Source organism: Accipiter gentilis, chromosome 29 (genome assembly GCF_929443795.1).
Source record: "Accipiter gentilis chromosome 29, bAccGen1.1, whole genome shotgun sequence".
Taxonomy (NCBI): Eukaryota; Metazoa; Chordata; class Aves; order Accipitriformes; family Accipitridae; genus Astur; species Astur gentilis.
In genome coordinates this window covers 2431676-2449826 of record NC_064908.1, presented here as the reverse complement: position 1 = coordinate 2449826, position 18151 = coordinate 2431676, and the positions used below count along the sequence as shown (strand labels likewise).

The 18151-nt window shown below is 52.0% G+C and overlaps 1 protein-coding gene across 1 annotated transcript; it reads right to left on the bottom strand.

Annotated features, from left to right (window-relative positions):
• Positions 1-12097: 12097 nt before the first annotated feature.
• On the bottom strand, positions 12098-17196 carry IL10 (interleukin 10). Its single transcript, XM_049833142.1, has 5 exons — positions 17038-17196; positions 15585-15647; positions 15117-15269; positions 14314-14379; positions 12098-14000 (listed from the first exon to the last, which is right to left on the bottom strand). Exons 1-5 carry the CDS (start codon positions 17194-17196, stop codon positions 13908-13910), a joined length of 534 nt encoding a protein of 177 aa, XP_049689099.1. The 3' UTR covers positions 12098-13907.
• Between the last annotated feature and the right edge of the window lie 955 nt (positions 17197-18151).

The following is an 18151-nucleotide window of genomic DNA, read 5'->3' as shown; positions in this document are numbered from 1 at the left end:
CTCTGGTGCTCTGTCCCTGCGATTTTTATGCTGTGACCGCCACGATGGCCCCCAGTTGCCTGCAGGCAGGATGGGGCAGAGCAAACCCTGCGATGGGCTTTCTGGCAGAGCAGCTTGGTCCCATTTAGGCAGCGCCGTGTCCGGCTCTGCGGCTGATGGAGCCCGGACCTGAGTACCTCCGGATGCTCCCTCGCTGTCCAACGGGTGGGAGGAGAAATCCGGCTGGATTTGCGTCGTGTTTTTCAAGGTGTAAACGATGCTGAGCTGCGGCTGGGGGCTGTAACCGGGGCTGGGCTGTCGAGGTCTCACCTCCTCTCGCCCCTGCGGGTGTAACGGGGGCAGGAGAGGCTGGAGCTGTGGGGTCTGTGCGCTGTGCGGAGCGGCTGGCACAGCATCCCAAAACCAAAAAGTCCCAGCTTTGCTTTAACCGCAAGGCCACGACTCTTGGATGGAGGGTGCAGGATGGCACGTTGCTGCTTTTGCTTAAGAAGTTGTTTGAACGCCGGGGTGTGAGCAGTGGTGGCATCGGCCGTGTGGCAGTCAAGCAGAGAAGGCTGGGGAGCGTTCGTCCTATTCCTGGAGGGTACGTGAGCTGCTCCGAGAAGTGCGGCTGTGGGATGCTGCTGTGCAAATGGGCAGGAAGGAACGAAGTCAAATCCCACGAAGGTGCTGGGAGCTGGAGACAGATGAGAAGAGGAGCTTCGGCGACCTCCTCCGCTCCCACTTGCAAAAGCCAAGCAGGGAGGAGTCGTGTCTTCAGCTGCCAAGTTCCAAAACAGTGAGCTAATACCTAAAACCCTAACAGTAAATCACGTCTGTTTGCATGATGCCGTTCGCTCTACCAAAGTGGAAACACGGACTGTACAAATGTGCACAGCGCTGAGAGGTGTGAAGCACAGGCAGATTTTTCCAGGGGCTCAGACCACAGCTGCTGTTAGGTCTGACGGGCTTGTGGAGGTTCAATGTTTTGGAAAAAAAAAAAAAAAAAAAGATTTTCTAAACAAACATAGTCCTAGTAATAAAACCGTAAGGTTGCCTTGGGGGGTGGGGGGCTGAGGTTCAGGTTTCCTTTATTACTGAGAGGCTGTTCTGGAAATTACGGTGCTTACTGACACAAACCTCAACTCCGGTGGGAAGATTTGCGGCTTGAAATGTTTTCTGTCTGTGTCTGGGGAGGGAAGAGCAGAGCGGAGCGGGCACCGACGGCCACCCAGCCACCTGCACCACCCGCCCACGGCAGGGGATTGCTCCCAGGGCTGCACGACCCCCCTAACCCCCCATTTTGGCATTAGTATTGAAGCCAGCAGCTCTCCCAAAGGTGGCCCTGCTGCGGTCCCTGGGCTCTCCTGCGTGTCCCTGCTCCCATCTCCAGGAGAGGAAAGGGTGGGCACAGTGTCCCCCCCCCTCCACCCACTGCTTCTCCCTCCTGCCCCAGCAGAAATCTCTCTTTGGAGGGGCCGTGTGCTCGCCGCAGCACGCGCCAGACTCTTTCTTTCTGTCAGTGCTTTCATAGCGTCTGTCTAGGTGGATAAAAACAGAGGTCTGTTTTCTGTAAAGCTGTTGATACTAAAAGGAATAGCTGGGTCAGTGTGGGCGTTGGGTGAGAACAGAGACTTACTCATACAGGGTGATGTTTTGTTGCCTTAGGTTTGAAAGCAAAATTTTTAGACAGATTTGTTCACAAAGCTCTGTAAATAAATAGGCTGAAGAACAGAGGAGAGGGCAACTGCGAGCTGGGGGAATGCTCGGTGCCGTTTGCTCGCCGGTATCAGGTAAGGATGAAAAAAGCAGCGTGAAGGAATCCAGTTTTGTTTGGGGGAGATGAGACCGATGCTACACATCATGCTTGGAGAAAAACCACTCAAAGGGGAGCCAGGATATAAAATGTTTGAATCAGGCACCGATCTGGGACTTGTGAGAGATGGTGGCCACAACTCTTTGCACGCCCTGCCAGCTGCGGTGGGAGCAGGGTACGGAAACCTGGGGTCGTGGGGCAGGGGCAGCGCGGGGATGCTCTGGGCAGGGCTGGGGCCAGTGAAGCAGGTTTGGCTTTACGAGCACCCAGTGCCCCCCCCCCACCTCCTCACACCCACGACACAGGCATCCCGGGCTCTCCAGCGCTTTGGTGCAGGGTTAGGTCCTCGCGCAGGACATATCTGAGCCTTCTGCTATGGGTGGATTCCCTGTTACCTTGTGACCCAGCTAAGCACTGCCACCGCTGTCATTTCACAGCGATATTTCCAGTTTAGCAGATGGGGTTTTGCAGCCCCCGTGCCGCTCGTGCCAGCCCCGGGTTCTGAGGGTCCCGCGCTGTGAGCAGCCGTCGCTGCCGGGCTGGCAAAAAGGGTGCATCGGCGTGGGGGAAAAGCAGATAACCTGCTCTGCTTCCCCTGGGCTTTATCGCATCAGAGCTTCCTCCCCTGGGGGATCTGCGGTTTGTCTCTGCAGCCCAGAGAGCTCCCGTGGCGAGGGGGGATGCTGCCACGATGGGGTGGCTGGTGGGAGGCCCAGGGCACCGGCTGTTGCGGGTCGGAGCAGCTCTGCCAGCCTGTGTGCTGGGGAGAGGCTGGAGAGTTGAATAAGGGGTTTTTCTTTTCCCCCTTTTCGCAGTGGAGATGCTCTGAAACTAGAAGTTATTTGGAAAGAGGAGGAAGTTGACAGATCTGAATTTGTGAAGGTCTTAATCTCCTCCTCAGTAGCTCTGGCAGGTAAATAACACCACTGCAATCCCTGCACACCTGTACTGCTGTCGCCTGGTTCATCCTGACCTTTGCTTGACTTGAAATCCGCCATCTATGTCTTCTTTTAACTAGAAGCTGGAGATGAGCCACCAAGATAAAGGGCAATGAGATAAGCATATGAGAGTCTCTCTTGCTAACTCTTTTTGAAAACACTTCAAGCCTAACTGGAAACGAGGAGTGGTGATGCAGACAACGAAATCCCACACCCACCATCTGGACCCTGGTGACCACCGTCAGTGCTTTTGGGTGACGATGACGAACAGAGGCTGCTCTGGTGTGCGAGTGCCTTGGCAGCACGGGCATGTGCGCTTCCCCCAGCCTGACATGAGGGACCAGCTGGCTCATCTTCCACCAAAGTGTGCCTCAGTGTCCCTTCTTTCTGCAGCAGCAGGCTCCTTGGCCATCGCTCTTGCTCCTTGGCCAGCGCTCTTGCTCCTTGGCCATCGCTCTTCCTCCTTCCCAGAACCTGGACCCACAGCTGGACACCCTCCCCGGTGTCTGCTCATACAGTCCTCCTCCAAAGTGCTCTCCCATTGCCTTGGGTTTGTCTTCAGCTTTGGAGAAATGTCACAGAGAGATTGCGAAGGGCATCCCTGGGCTTCGAAGGCTGTATTTTGTGGCTCTAGACACAGTAGATGCCTGCATCCAAGCAAAATGACAAAAGCAGCCTGCAGCTTCCTTCCTGAGGTTTCCCAGGACTCGCTTCTGAACTTCATTTAAGGTCTTCTGGGAGTGCTGAGGACCGTTGTCCTCTTGCACGTTTGGCTTATGACCTGGATGCCTCTTTCCCTGCTATGCCCCGTGCTGTTGTGGGACCTCTGACTTTGCTCTCATTCCTGTCGTGCTGGCACGGGGCTGGCTTTGTTTTAGCCACATCCTAGAGCCTCCTGCTACGGCTCGGAACTGGGCTCGGAGAACCTTTGGGCAGGTTCATCTCCGCACCTCGTACCTAGAGCTGGTCAGGAGGGCTGACCTTCTCCTCCAGGGAGCCCCAGCCGAGCCGATGCTCACTCGCACAGCTCTCGCTTTCCCCTACGCCACCAGGCTGGGTGCCCCGAACGAAACACAGCCCTCCTGTCTGACGAGCGTACTTTCACAATTGCAAATGAAAGCTCTCAGGTATCCAACTGCATCCCGTGCTGCTGCAGATGCTGAAGGGATGTGGTTTGTGCCAATAGTTGTGTCTCATTTTGGAGCTGAAACTGCAGAATTCAACTTGAATTTAAATTTAATGTAACCTTTTAGCATCCTCGTCCACCACGTAATCCATGTACGTATGGGCTATGACGTAGCTGCCTAACGCTTCACACAAAATCAAGGGGCTGTACGTGTGACCTGCTGACTCTGAAGGAATATGTGAAAGATTCACCACAACATTTTTAATTTTTAGTAGTTAGTAGGAAAATAAACCCTCTTTCCTCACCCCACCTTCTTATTTTTAGTAGCAAACTTCCTGCTAAGGAAAAAAAAATATATTTCTCACTATCGAGGGGCTTGGTTTTGATCAAAAGCCTGGCTCTGCTCCAGGTAGATCATCAGTGCTTGTACTACCTGAGAGATGAATCACAAAGACCTCTGTTTCCTAGTCTGTCAATGTGAGAAGTCGCTGCTGCTCTTGCAAGGACAGAGGCAAGGCCCGGAGAGCTGACAGCCCCGCATCTCCCCCTCCTCGAGCCATGGCTGCAGCGGCGGTTTGCTGCACTCCCGTAGTGTTGGCCAACCCTGGACAACCCCAGAAGGACAAATTGTCCTTGGGGCCCTTGGGGATGTGTGGGACAGGAAGGCGCGTTGTGCAATTGAGACGAGAGGAGTACTAAGCGGTTGTGCATGGTTGCTATTTTGCTAGTGCCCTTAGTTTTCTAAGGACAAGGATTATGACTGAATGAGCGTAGATGTTTTCCCGTACACGGGCTATCAGTACTTGCAAGCCTGCTCTAAATCTAGTGGAAGCGAACTGTAGTCTTCTGTTGGCCAAGCAGGCTTTGACTTAGGTTGCATTTCTGTCCTAAGTTGGTTTGTACCCCAGGTACAGCTGATGGCGAGATGTACAATTTAAAAAAGCAAAACTTTCTGTGAAAAATCAGATGCTGGTTGTATTTCGAAGAATCGGGCTTAGGCACATCAGGGGGTTGTCAGGATTTCCTGCTGTGGAGCTTGGGATGAGCCGTGCTGGCACAGCTAAATTCCTTAATGTTCAAAAATGCCAGATTCGTAAAGGACCTGTTACCGTCAGGCTTGCTTGAACCTGGGGTTAGAGGGGTTCTGCTGAGGGTTTGCTGGAGCTGACTGTAAAATGGCAGGCGGAGATGGCTGACGATTTAAACCCAGCTGTACAAGTAAGGTGCCCAGGAACAAAACGTGCTTTTCACTAACAGTAATGTGCTCTCCAGAAATTGTCCTATTAGGTTACAACAGGCCCACAAGAATCCTGCTCTAGACTTTTGCAGCACCTTTTTCAACCGGGAAAGGCAAAGGTGTTCCTCGCTGCTCTGAAAATCAGAGCGACTCTGGCTGACCCAGCAGTGGGAAGCTGCGAGCAGGTTGTGGAGAGGCTGTGCAAGATGTGCCGATCACAGCAGCTGGGGTCAGCATTGCAAAAGATTCAGGAAATGAAGTTTCAGCTCAAGGAAAAAGAAATTTGGCACTACTGCCAGGAAAGGAACCTTGTAGTCCAGCTCCATTGTCTGGAGCAAAGACGACTCTTTTGTTGCTTCAGGGTGTGATGAAATGGTGGAGAGACCCTGCCAAGAGGCAAAAGGCAACAGACCACAGAAGGCAGAGGTGGAAAATGAGAACTGGCTGGGTTAAACCGCTGAATTGCTGTCCCCATCCAACTGAGGTTTTCTCCCTATGTTGTGGGCTGGAATCTCCATCTCCTCTTCCATCAGAAGGCCCAGGGAAGGGCTCGGATTTAAGCACCTGAAGAGCGTGCATGGATGGGAACCAATTCAACAAATTCCCTTCCTTTCTCTGCATCATCTAATAGCCTCAAGAGTGAGTCAGTGCATCCGTACCATGCTCTTTCCCAAATTAATAGGTTGCCAGTTGGGATAGGACCCCAAAATGTCATGGGGTTCGTGCATCTCTGCAGCATCACATTGTCAGTCTGCCGCTTTGCGCTCCGACAGGCGTCGTGTGAACCACCCTGGGGCTGAGTTTCAATATCAGGAGCTGAATCCTCCCCAAAGCCTCAGGACGTATCAGGATAAAGCGATTTAGCGCAAAGGAGAAAGCAAGCGGCTGCTGTTCCTGTTAGGTGGCCGCTTCTCCAGCCTGCCACGGGTCTCTGTATTGCTGAGGGTAACCAGTCCTTAGTCATTGCGAAACTGCCTGTGTGTGGAGGAGATGCAGGCAGAAGGTGCTGGGCTCCTTGGCGGGCGGTGGGGCGCGCCGGGGGCTCGGCTGGCGGCGGAGCCCAGCACGCCGCATGGGAAAGGAGCTTTGCCGAAACCAGGCGTCTTTCTGAGAAGCGGCCCGTTGGCTCCCAAAAGTCTCTGCAGCCCTGCACAACCCCCATTCACCAGCTGCAGGTGCAACAGGGGGAATTGCTTGGCTTTGCTTACCCCGTAGCCCCTTTTATCAATTTTGTTTGTAATTCACTTTCTGCTCTAAACAGTATCTGCGGCAGCAGCAGAAATGGTGCAATGCTTCCTCCGGTTTTGTATGTTGGGGCTGCATCCCTTCCGCCCACTTTGGATGCATCCCGCTGGGATGCCTGTCTCCACCGTGTAACCCGGGGGATTGAGCGACGGGGAGCGTGGGGTGCAGCCCTGGGGCTGCTCGGCTCCGGCTTCCCATCACGGTCCTGGTGCTGCACCTGGAGACGAAGGCGGGTGGCTCCTGAAGCTCTGCACTGGAATGTGAGACCCTTACTGGTGAAGCCGGGTGGAAACAGCCAGGTACGGGGCCTGACCAACAGTCAGTATGCTTGCTTGTTGTTAAGAGCTCTTTTTGCGGGGGGTGTTAACCTACACCTCTTTTTTTTCTATTTGCCTTGCGTTCTCCCATGCTGTCGGAGAGTAGCTGAGTTTGTGACAGGAACCTGCAGAGCTCAGAGAAGGGCTAGGACAAACTCTGCTGCGTGAAATCCTTCCTCCTGAATAATCTGCCCTCAACCTTTAAAACCTGCAGAACACTGATGGTTGGACTTTTGCAGGGGGACAAAATGACAGTTGAACAGTTGTTTGACTTCCTAAAGGAGCAAGGCCTGTTCCTATATAACCCGTAGCTTTTGCGGGGTTCCCACCCTGCAGCGTGCCGTGCTCTGGGCTCTGTCCCCAGAGAGGGGCATGGGCAGGACCTGCACTTGCTGAGCAGCCGTTGTTGGTCCTTAAAAGCAGAGCACCCGCTCATCAGCCTCGCACGTGATCCCCGCGGGAGCCCCGCTTGCCACCCTCACCCGTGCTGAGACCAAAAGGGCTCTCGCCGATGCTGAGAGCAGGGCAGGGCGGCCCCCGGCCACCCGCCGTGTGCCAGACCCCACGCGTGGGGTGGAACGCGCGCGCCCCTGCACGCCTCTCGCTATGAGACAGCCGGAGCTGCCGTTCCCCCACCTTACCAGTAAAGCCAGAGCACAGATGAATAGGTGTCGGGCTTAGATTTCGCTTGCTGAAATACCGAAAGTGGAGCCCCACGGGGAGGGGTGGGATGTGCCAGTTCCCCGGGCTCTAAGGGATGCTCGGGGCTGGTGTCTTGCCCTCCGGCCATGCCCCGGTGGGTCCATGGGATGCTCCCCTGGGAGATGGAGATGAGCCCTTTCCCAGAAACCGGGCCCCCAAGCACTGAAAATGTGGCTGCGGTGAGCGGGGTGCCGGTGGCATCACACTCCTGGCTTTAGTAATCCTGCGCCCACCCGCACCCGGTATTAGTCAGGCTCTTGCCACCCAGGCACAGCCAAGATAAGAAACTGGCAGCCTGCAAAGCCGGGGCCGTGCCCGCTTCCCCCTGCTCCCCTTGGGGAACGTGTGTGCCCAGCTGGGGCATGCCACCCTGTTTTTGCTGCTCTGCCTGACCTCTTTCATGACAAAAGCCCCAATTTCAGTCACGTGCTGCTAAAATCTAGGACGCGGAGAGTCATGAGCTGCATGGGGCTGAGTGGTACAGCCAGTTAAAATTAAATAACAAGCATTAAATATAACCACAACCGAAATCAGGAAAGTTCTGAAAGCTTTTGCCATTTGCAAACAGTTAAAATAGAGTTTACTTTTTTTGATTTTGTCCCTTTAGTGCTTAAGGTCCCTCATATCACTAAAAGCCAGGTTCCTGGTCCTCGTGGCACCCCAGGAGGCTGAAGGGTCCCGGAGAAGGTGTTTGTCTTCCTTGTGCCAAGAAACACATTGGTTTTTCCCTGTTAAAAGAGAGAGGCCAGTGAGATTTTGTTCCTCATACCCAGCCCCTGAGAGGAGATATCTGTATCTGCTTTGCTGCATTCAGGAGACACTTCCACCAGTTCAGCTGGGATCAGCTCATATGCCCTCGCTGTGTTGGCCAACAGGAGATGACCGAGAAATTTAATTGCTTTCTTGACAGCAAGTACATACTGTCCAGCACCAGGGTGCTTATGGCTTTCAGGAAAGTTTCTAAAGAGAAAAAAGAAAAAGCAGAAGAAACAGCTTCTTCAGGCAGCAGATGCTCTCATGTGTTGCCACTTTTGGCATGTTCCTTATTTGAAGTGAAACTTGCTTGTCTACCAGGGAGCAGCTGATGCTCTGGTACTTCTGGACTCCTCAGGAGTTTTCTCCATCTAAAGCGTTTGTGAAACTACTAACATTTTCCCGGTGCAAACCCAGCATCCACATTCTCTTTTCTCTGGCTGGGTGTTGCATCTTCCCACGAGCCAGGATTTTCTCCGATGGGGTGGGGGGGTGGAAGAGTGGAAGAAGTGAGTGACTTGCCTGCACTGCAGCACTTTGCAAATGCCGTGCTGCTGGCAGCGGGAAGGATCGCCAATGCGCCTGCTCCGGCACTCGCTGGCAGTGATTCATCTGCAGCAGCTCAGCCAGTTTCACCATGAAAACCCCTGCCTGCGTGACGGCACGGTTAGGCAAGCCTGGACTTTGCCAGCTGCAGTGGGTTGTCCCCGTCCGCCGGTCCGGTGCCGCAGAGCCCACTCGGGACGCGCTGCTCCGCACCGGGCTGTCGGAAACGTGCGGCTTCAACCACAGATGGAGCTTCTGTTGAGTGAGCACCGACTGGACTTTCTAAAGAGGAAAATGAAAATCGGGCGGTGGTTCTTGGTGTTACTGTCTGAAGGCAGCGGCACCAGTGCCACTGACCGATGGGGTGTGCTGGGAGGCCGAAATGGGATCTTTATGTAGTTTTGGCTGCATTCTAATGGGATGGATTGGCAATGCCATTCCCAGAGGGTTTGTTTCTGGCCTGATGGTGATGCTCTGCTCTTCAACCGCCCCTCGGGAACTGAAGGTCTGATAATCTCCCTTCTTTGTATTTAGACCAAGCGTCTGATTCTTTTCCTCTAGGGTTTTGTATTTAAACATTTATTTTAACCCAAAATGTGGCTTAACCACATGTCACCTGCACCAGACGGAAATCTTTGTGGCGTTAGCAGCCTTCGGTTGAGACTCAGCATTTGGCCCCGTGAGAAGCTCAGCCTTGCTTAGGCAGGCAGGGGCGGCCGAGGGTGGGAGAGTGACTCAGGCTCCCAGGTACCAGGGCTGCTGATCAGGCAGTGGGCTGAGCTCTCAGGAAGAAGATACCCAGCAAGGAAACCATTTACTTCTGTAGGATAAAAAACCCAGAAAACCACCACCTCTGATCTATGCGACAGTCTTGTGCTGTTACTGTAACACCAAGACTTGACACTGAGATTGGCAGGAACTACATCAGCACTAAGCGATGGGGGATAATGCACCGTGCCGGGGCATGCAGCTTCCCCTTTGCAGCAGCTTTCGGGGTTGCAGGAGAAGCAGACGGTTGCACGCAGAAGAGGTGTACTAGGGGAGCACTGTCCCGTTTCGTTTTACAGAGGGGATGCTGTGCCTGGGGTCTCATCCTGCCCAGCCCCGGCGGGATCTGGCACAGCAGAGGCAGGGCTGAGCACCGGCCCATCGCTGCTTCAGTCAGCTTTGACGGCGTGCGCAGAGCTCGCACCGTGATGGCATCATGCTGCCATAGTAAAAGACGTTTTGTTTTTGGGTTTTTTTTCCCCCAAATACTGATGTTTTTGGCACATGGGACCCAAGAGGGTGCAGCAGGCATCAGGTCTGGGCGCAGGCTGGCGAGATGCCAGGAGTAGGGAGCTGGGTGATGCTGGTGCTGTGATTCTGGTTTGAGGTAGGTGTCATGAGTCAGATGGATGATTTCTAACGGTGCCTTGGGTGCCTCAGCTCTGCAGGTTGCCCTTTGGGTTTGTGGTTTGTTTGTTGTTTTTTTTTTTTCTCCTTTTTTTAAGCAGTGCGTCCTGGTAGGGAGGGACTGTTGTGGACAGGGCTAGTCTAGCAATGGGAAAAGGCTGCTTGAGGAAATGGCCAGAGATGAATCATGGCAATTGTTCCTCCACTGGAAATGTCATTTTTCCATGGTAGATGCTGCCTTTGGTTGCCCAGATGGCTTCTGCTGGGATTTCCAGAACACCCTTCCTAAAACTTCTTAGAGATGATACATATGTTTAGTCAGAAGTGTGTTTGCGTGCTTTTGCCCACCAGATCCACGTCATGATGCAAACATCCCTGTGTTTTAGTGACAAATGGCACAGGCTTATTTGCACATGGCTTGCGTGGTGATCTAGCACTAAATGTCCCCTGGCCCTTGTTTCTCTCTCCTTCGAGCAAACCCGTGTCCCTAGCTGGGAACCCCGCAGCACCTTTCTGCAGTCCCTCCAGCTTTCCAACCCCGTTTTGGACGAGCGGAGCTGCATCTCCCCATCGTGCCAGGTCCTCTCTCACGCTGATGCCCTGGCGAGCAGCCAGCCCTCCCGTCCAGATCGCTGACTTGCTCTGCCTCCATTTTCTTCTGAATCAAATGACTCCTGTAGCATCAGGTAACTGGAAACCTTCATTCTCCGTACAGCAAGAGGCATCCCATCTGCTTCCTTCCTGTGGTTACTTTAACCAGAGTGACTGAGCTTTACTGAAAAACTCACCACAGCTGAGCTGATGCTGCCCTTTTCTCTGCGCAGGGCAGAGCCCAGGCACCGGTTTTGCTCACGAGGGTCCTTGGGCTCCTGCCTCGAGCTGGCAACGTGGGCTCCGAGAGCGGTTTCCTGTCTCCCTAGGGAAGAAAAGTTTTATAAAAGGGATGAAAATAGGTGCAGAGGGGTCAGGTGAGCACGTGGACCAGAACTGCCTGGAGTGAAACTTCAAGCAGTGCTCGTAAGTGCAGGTTTCACTGAGAACACAAATAATCTCTTGGGATAATTCAGCAATTCCACTGACCAATGCCAGACTGAAGTCTGGGCAGAAACAGACTTTGAAATCACCATATTAACTGAAAAAACCTTTTGTTCCTAATGCGGTGAGGAAAGAAACCTGGAGTCTGCTGGACTTGCAACTAAAGGGCTAAGAGCGGTGAAAACAAAAAGGGCTCGAAAGTGAAACAGGGACGTGGCCGGGCAGGTACCTGCCAGCAGCCGCCCAGGCCTGTCGGTGTGAGCTGGAGTTTGGAAATGGTTACAGCGGTTCAACTCTGGGTTTGTTAGTAACAGAGCTGTAAATTCTCGCCTGCACGCCTGCTCGGTTTTGTCTGGGATTCAGCTGCCATGCATATGGATCCATGTGCATAGCTACATAATCCTCAGCCTGAGGAAAAGCAAGCGGTTCTGTTGTTAATTTATATCAGTCTAGCTTTTAGCTAGTATCTACGATCTGATCTAGGACCAAGGCCTCATCCTGACTGAGAACAAACGAGAAGTTAAAAACTTCTCAGTAGATAAACAGAGGCAGCAGTGCTATCTCCTGTAAATCGGGGGCAGGGAGGCTCAGGGATGTGAAAGCGCGGGTGATTATCGATGACGTTCAGGCACACGACCAGTTATTTAACTGTAAAGGCTGCTCTGAAAAGGGCAATGGCTGAAACACTTGCTAGAGCTAGAGGCTGAAGAGGCTGGAGTGACCCACGGAGTACCTTGGGGCCAGTGTTCCTCTAGTGTAAGACATCATTGGCAGGTATTTTGCTCCAGCAAATTTTGTCAGAAATCTGCATTTAAATGCGAGGACCTCAGTCTTCTCGCTTCCCTGGTCATTAATGCATCCGAGGCATCCTCAGTGGTCCTCCTCAGCCGGATCCGTGCCCACTGGGCTCTTCCCCGGCACGGTGACAGTGGGCACAGCACCTACGCGCTGGTGCTGATTTACAGCCCTGTTAACAACTTGCAAGAACAGAACAGAGGCTTTACTCATTATGAGGTCTTTATTAGCAAAAATAGAAGATTTCTTTTCATACAGATAAACATGCAAACGTTCACACAGTGACAGAAGCCGTGTCCCCCGCCAACGCGACTCCCCCCAGGAATTGGAGACCCTGATGCTCTTGGCTCCCGCCACGGCTCCGGAGCCATCCTTGCTTCTCCTACAACACTGAAGTCAAGATGTTTGGTGGAAAAATGAGTACAGACTTGGCTCAACAGGAGCTTAATGTGTCCTAGTAAGAAGCTTAATTAAAGTTTTACAGTGTTTGGCTCCCATACTGCAATTGAGCCGATGCCACCCGATTGCTTTCAGCAGAAGGAGCGACCCATGGAGCAGCATTCCTGCTTTGGGGCTGCCCTCGCTGTGGGATAACCAGCTCCTGTGCGGGCAGGCTGCCAGCAGGAATGCCCTTCTGTCACCATTAACTTAAAAATAGAATAAACCAAGTATAAATAACCTCTCTTCAGTGGGAACTTAAAAAGCAAACAACAAACCGACAGTGTTTCATCACGTTGGTGCCCTAATACTCCTAAATATTAGAAGCATATGCCTCTGGTTTATGGCATTTTCCTGCCATGGGGGCACGCAGGAGGCTGAGGCGAGGAGGAAGGGGAGCCCGAAACTCAGGAGCTCTCAGGGGCACCGATGCTGCTCTCGCTGCAGCCTCCCCTCCGTAGAACTCGGCCGCTGCGGCTCCTCATGTGCAGGATTAGAAATAACACAAACCTGAATACTGTCAGTGCTGCGTGCAGCTTTATAAATTTGAATGCAAATTACCCAAGCCACCTTAAAATGGTGGTTAATTAAATATCCTCTAACTTCTAAAAGAGAAAAAAGAACCCAACAAAACAGCAAGTAAAACCCAATCAAAGACTGGAAAATAATAAGATTAACTTTCGAAAGTGCAGGGTGGCCAACCCAGCAGCTCTGGAAGTCTGTCGTTAGCAACATTGAAGTCAAGTTCTATTAGAACCAAACATTTCATTCCTACTACTATTTTTTTCTTTAATCTGGACTAATATATAGGCTGAAGTATAGAGGTGGGGGTTAACTGATCTGTTGCTGTGGCATGATCGCATGTTGTTCACAGGAGCGCAGGTACTCCTCCACATTGCTTTGCATGCACAGGAAAAAAAAAAAGACCTTGGTTACATTTATGGTTATTTTTCTCAGTGCAAGGCCATGGCATAATTTTGAATATTTCAGTGATTTTTCTCAGCGCAAGGCCATGGCATAATTTTGAATATTTCAGCGCCTAATTCCAACTGCAGAAACAGAGTCAGTGACGTTGTTATGCATAAAAATATTTGACTGCATAAATAAATAGAGGGATAGGATGTGAGGAGACCGCTCATTTGCTTAAAATTAAACTTTGCTGAACTCAGAGCTGAATTGCTCCTGATCAGGCCACTGTGCACAGTGAAACTGCACTCAGGATAAGCGCTGCTTATTATCTGCTCCCCAGAAGAATGCTTCTTTGGGTGTTTTGAAGCTATGAATAAAACAGCTCTATCATAAACAGTGTACAAATTTTGGACAATAAATAGTATTTCATAAGCTCATCACCCTTTTCTTCAAAACATACTGTAAACGTAAACACTGAGGTATTAGAAGTAATAAATATTAAATTCAGTTCTTAAAAAAATAACTTTTAAATACAATACCAAGCTGGAAGTTATTGACCTGTAATTCTTGACTTGAACCCTAAGATAACTTAATCTCTCGTGAGCTCTTGCAACCTAAAGTGATTTCTGAAAAAATAGAAGGATTTTGTGTGAAAGATGCAGACCCCGGGACGTTTTCACTTCCTTCTCTTCATCAGCAAGTACTCTTCGATGTAGTTGATGAAAATGTCGAACTCTCCCATGGCCTTGTAGATTCCGTGCTCGTTCATCTGCAGGTGAAAGCCAGCTCTGTTTAAGTCTGAACGTGACGATGTACGCCACGTACAATCGCTAGACGTATTCTCCTCCCACCGACACCACCGACATCTCCAGCTTCTCTGCCCAACCCCTCAGCGGAACCCGCTGGCTGCTCCTTCGAGCATCGCTCTCTGGATTTCTCTGCCTTAAGTATTTATACAACTAAAGACCTTTTTTGGCTTCTGTTCTCTGTCCTAAGTTGAAGCCGGCAGTAAAACCTACTGCCTCGCCCGAGACGGTGGGTTCCTCCCAACCTCAGCGCAGCCATGCGAGCGGGGACCTTACCTTATCAAACGTCTCCTTTATCTGCTTTATGGTTTTGCTCCTCTTCTCGCACGTAAAGAATCTGTGCTGCAAAGAGACAAAAGCAACGGCTTCAACCACACGGGTTTCCTTCCCGGGGCGCGCGGCAGCCGCTCTCCCCTCCTCCTGCCCCTCGTCACTGCCGCCCCACCGCTCTCCACCTTCCCCTGCCCCACGTGCGGCCGTGGGGCTCTCCGGGGCACCAACTGCAGCCGCCTTTGCACCGACAAAAGGAACCCAACGCGACCCGAGCCCGGACCCCGAGCCCTTTGCCGCCGGCCCCGGGTGAGGGCAGCCCTGCGGTTCTCCCTGCCCGGGGCAGGGTTCGCCCTGTCTGACTCAGCCTGCGGCGGGTGATGGGGTCACGGCCGTATCAGTCGCCGTTTCGGGAGGTTTCGTCGCAGAGCCACGCTGCTCCGGCGCCCAGGTAAGGGACAGACCCTCCGCCCTCCCTCCCCTCATCTCTTTGGCCAGACTCTGTTGGATGGGGCTGGCTGCAAATAAGCGGTGCTCCTGACCGGAGCCTCCGAGTCATCCTGATATAACTGATGGAAGCCTGGGGGTTAGAGCGGGGGTTAGGAGAAACCCCATCCCTACGGGCTCTGCCAGCCCCTGCCTGCCAGGAGCCCTGCTCCTCCGCACCATCCCGACACCCACGCTCCTGCCCCTTGCTCCTGGGAAGACCCACCACCCGCTCCCCACCCTGCTACTGGTCTGGGACTGGCCCTGCCTCACCGGACCATTGGTTTCATCCCCCCCACCCCGTGATGCTGAGCCCCACTCACACAGCGCCTCATCGTTGCCTTCAGGCTCAGCAGCAGGTTGCCCAGGTCGCCCATGCTCTGCCGGTGGTGCGTGGTGGTCTTCATGGCGCTGGGCAGGACCTCCTCCGTGTAGAACTGCATCATCTCCGACACCGACTGGCAGCCGAAGCTTCCCTGGGGCGAGAGGAGGTAACTGCGTTGGGGCCGGCCACCGGCACCGAGGTGCGTGGGTGTTTTTAAAAAAGTCAAAATCGCGGTGGCGATCGGAGCGCTTGCAGCATGTCAGCACCGCTGGCTGCAGCTGCCGGGGAGAGGGGAACCGTGCGTCAGCCCTGCTGCAGACACACGTGTTACTGCTTGGCTGCAGAACTGTCCTTGTGTGACATTAGGAAATGCCCCAATTTCCAATCTGCTTCCTTTCTTACAAAACACTGGCCGAAGGATGAAGAAGGGTAAGGGACTTCATTAGATGGGAATTATAATTCTTACCTTAAATTCATCCAGCAGTTCGGAGCCGAGCAACTGGATGCTAAGTTCATCATCTTTTGATTGCTGCAAAAGGATGCAATGGAAACATGAGCTTTACTTAGGCAGTCAACACTGTTTTTCACTTTGCCTTACCAAACGATCGTTTTGCTTGTTTGCGTTTACGGTCTCCCTGAAGCGAAGGCTCAGAGCGCCCAGCGCTCTTGTGTGCATAGCACAGTAACACCGGACACAGGACTCCCCAATTCTTTGGTCCGTAACCTTGCAGTGCAACGACCATCAGGTCAAGACAGCAAGATAATGAAATCTCAAACCTCAGTACCGTCGATTTTGTTAGTGTGAAACTCCTCCCGCCGGCTGCCAGCGCTGCGCGCTCGCTTCAGCTGCAGAGGGTGTTTTTGCGAGAGTGCTGATGCAACCCCCCCCCGCTCTTCAGATAGGCGTCAAAGTTACGGCAGCCCCTGGAAGCCAGGTAATCCAGCCCAGCCTGGCTGCCTGCCGCCAGGAGGGGTTAATCCCCCTGGTTTTGTTACCTAAGTCTCCAGTCAACGGGGGGAAAAGGGATCGATCTGCAGAGGGTGTTTGTCCTTGTGGTGCCTCTGTTGCACCATCAGCTCTGGAACTGCGGTGGGGTGAGCTGGCACCACCCAAAGCATCACCCCATGGCACCAAGGTACTTAAAAACTTTCCTCAGAGGTTAAAAATATCCCTTCCCATTGTTAACTGGGAGATCTACAGCAAGCTTTAAATGGCCATCACATTAGCTCGAGATTTAATCTGGAGAACTATCTTGTTTTCTTGCTAAAACACACTGACAACAATTAAAATAGTAACAAAGATGTGACCAACCATCTCTATCGGTACTGATGCAATGACAAATGCTCTGGCCACATCTTGTGCTGCTTTCTCAGCAACCCTGAGGCTCCCGTTAGCTGCGATGCGAAGCAGTGACCTTTTTTAGGCACCAAAGCAAGTGCTAGTTACTGTAGCGTTTCACCAGTCATAAAATACCGTTTTCGGGCTTTTGTGGTTCTTTCAAAGAAAAAGTCTGTAGCAAAAGATTTCCCTTTCCACCTAGCACTGACTTCAGCGAGGCCGGACCTCGTTGCCCTGAAGAAAGGACTATTTCCTTCCGATTAATTCAGTGAATAATTTGGTCTGCAACATTTAGGAGGAAGTCTGGCTAGTAAGGTGCACAAAGATTCATTATGAAATCTCTTGAGTTCATTGTAACTAAAACTAGGAAGAAAAGCCTCGCATGTTGTCTCTCAGCGTGCAGTGAAACTGAATGTCTCTTGCTCCCCCCCATCGGCCGGTTACACAATGCACGACCAAATCGTTTCTGCCAGGAGGAAGCTGTCTTCCCCCTCATCCAAATCACTGAACTTTGCAAAAAAAAAAAAAAAAAAAAAAAAAGAGCAAAACGAGAAGAAGAGACTAGCAGGCTTATACTTACAAAATAATCCTTAATTTCCTCAAACTTGATCCTCAGCTCTTTGAGCTTTGCAGGCAGGAGCTCCGAGAAGTGGAGGCAGCTGGGGTGGGCAGGCGAGCACCTGGCAGGCAGGGTGCTGGCAGCCAGGAGCAGCAAGAGCAGGGCTGAGCACGTTTGCATGCTGCGAAAGGGAGCTGCTCGCCTCTCGGTCCAGCCCTCGGCTGAATTTCACAGGAGGGGAAAAAGCAGATCTGCAGCCTTCACCTTGATGGAGCCCCTAATTTATACTCTCAAAACATCGCTCCATTTCCTCTCCCCATTTCCTGGCGAGCAATATTGGGGTTTTAAGTCATTCATTAAACCCAAATGTCACTTGGGTTTCCCGTCAACTTGGTTTCCTGTTCTCTTGACCCCCCTCCTCTCCTCACACCCCATCAAATCTTTTGTGCTTAGACTCTGCATTTTTTTTTCATTGCTTGCTTCTTGTAAATTTAAATGTGGCTAAAGAGGAAAGCTTCAGATACAATGCGAAGAAGAAAAGGTGCTGTGTGAGGTTACTTCTGTATTCTCACAGTTGCTTTTTATTTTTAGATGAATGCCTATTGTTAGGGGAAAAAAAGTGTTTCTATTTTTAAACCTCCATATCAAACCTGCACTTAGGATCCCCAGCACCATGCAAAATGCAGCAGCGTTGCTTTTAATGAACCTGCACAAATACATCGTCACCTTCTTTGGCATTCTAATGCTCTACTGCAAATACAGATAATAATCTTAAATCTTAATTTTAAATTTTTTTTTCAGTTAACGCAGAAGTCTGTTGAAGTCAATGTGAATTTTCACTGCCTTCGGCAAACTCAAAGGCTGTGCTCCCAAACTTCGGCCGGTGTTGTGCCTGACCGCCGACAGGATTAGTGCTGTGATGTGCCGGGATGCGGTGGAGGAGCCCAGCCCGGCTGGGCTGTGCTGCTGCTCGGGTCCCTCCGGGCTCGTGCCCGGCTGCCTGGCCGCTTCCCCACAGCTGCTGGGTGGGAGCAGGGTTTGTGCCATGGGGACCACTGGTTTAACATCGGTGTGTGGTGTTAAAGTGTACAAGCAGGTCATGAACTCACGTTTCTGGCTTTTTAATCTGATTTCG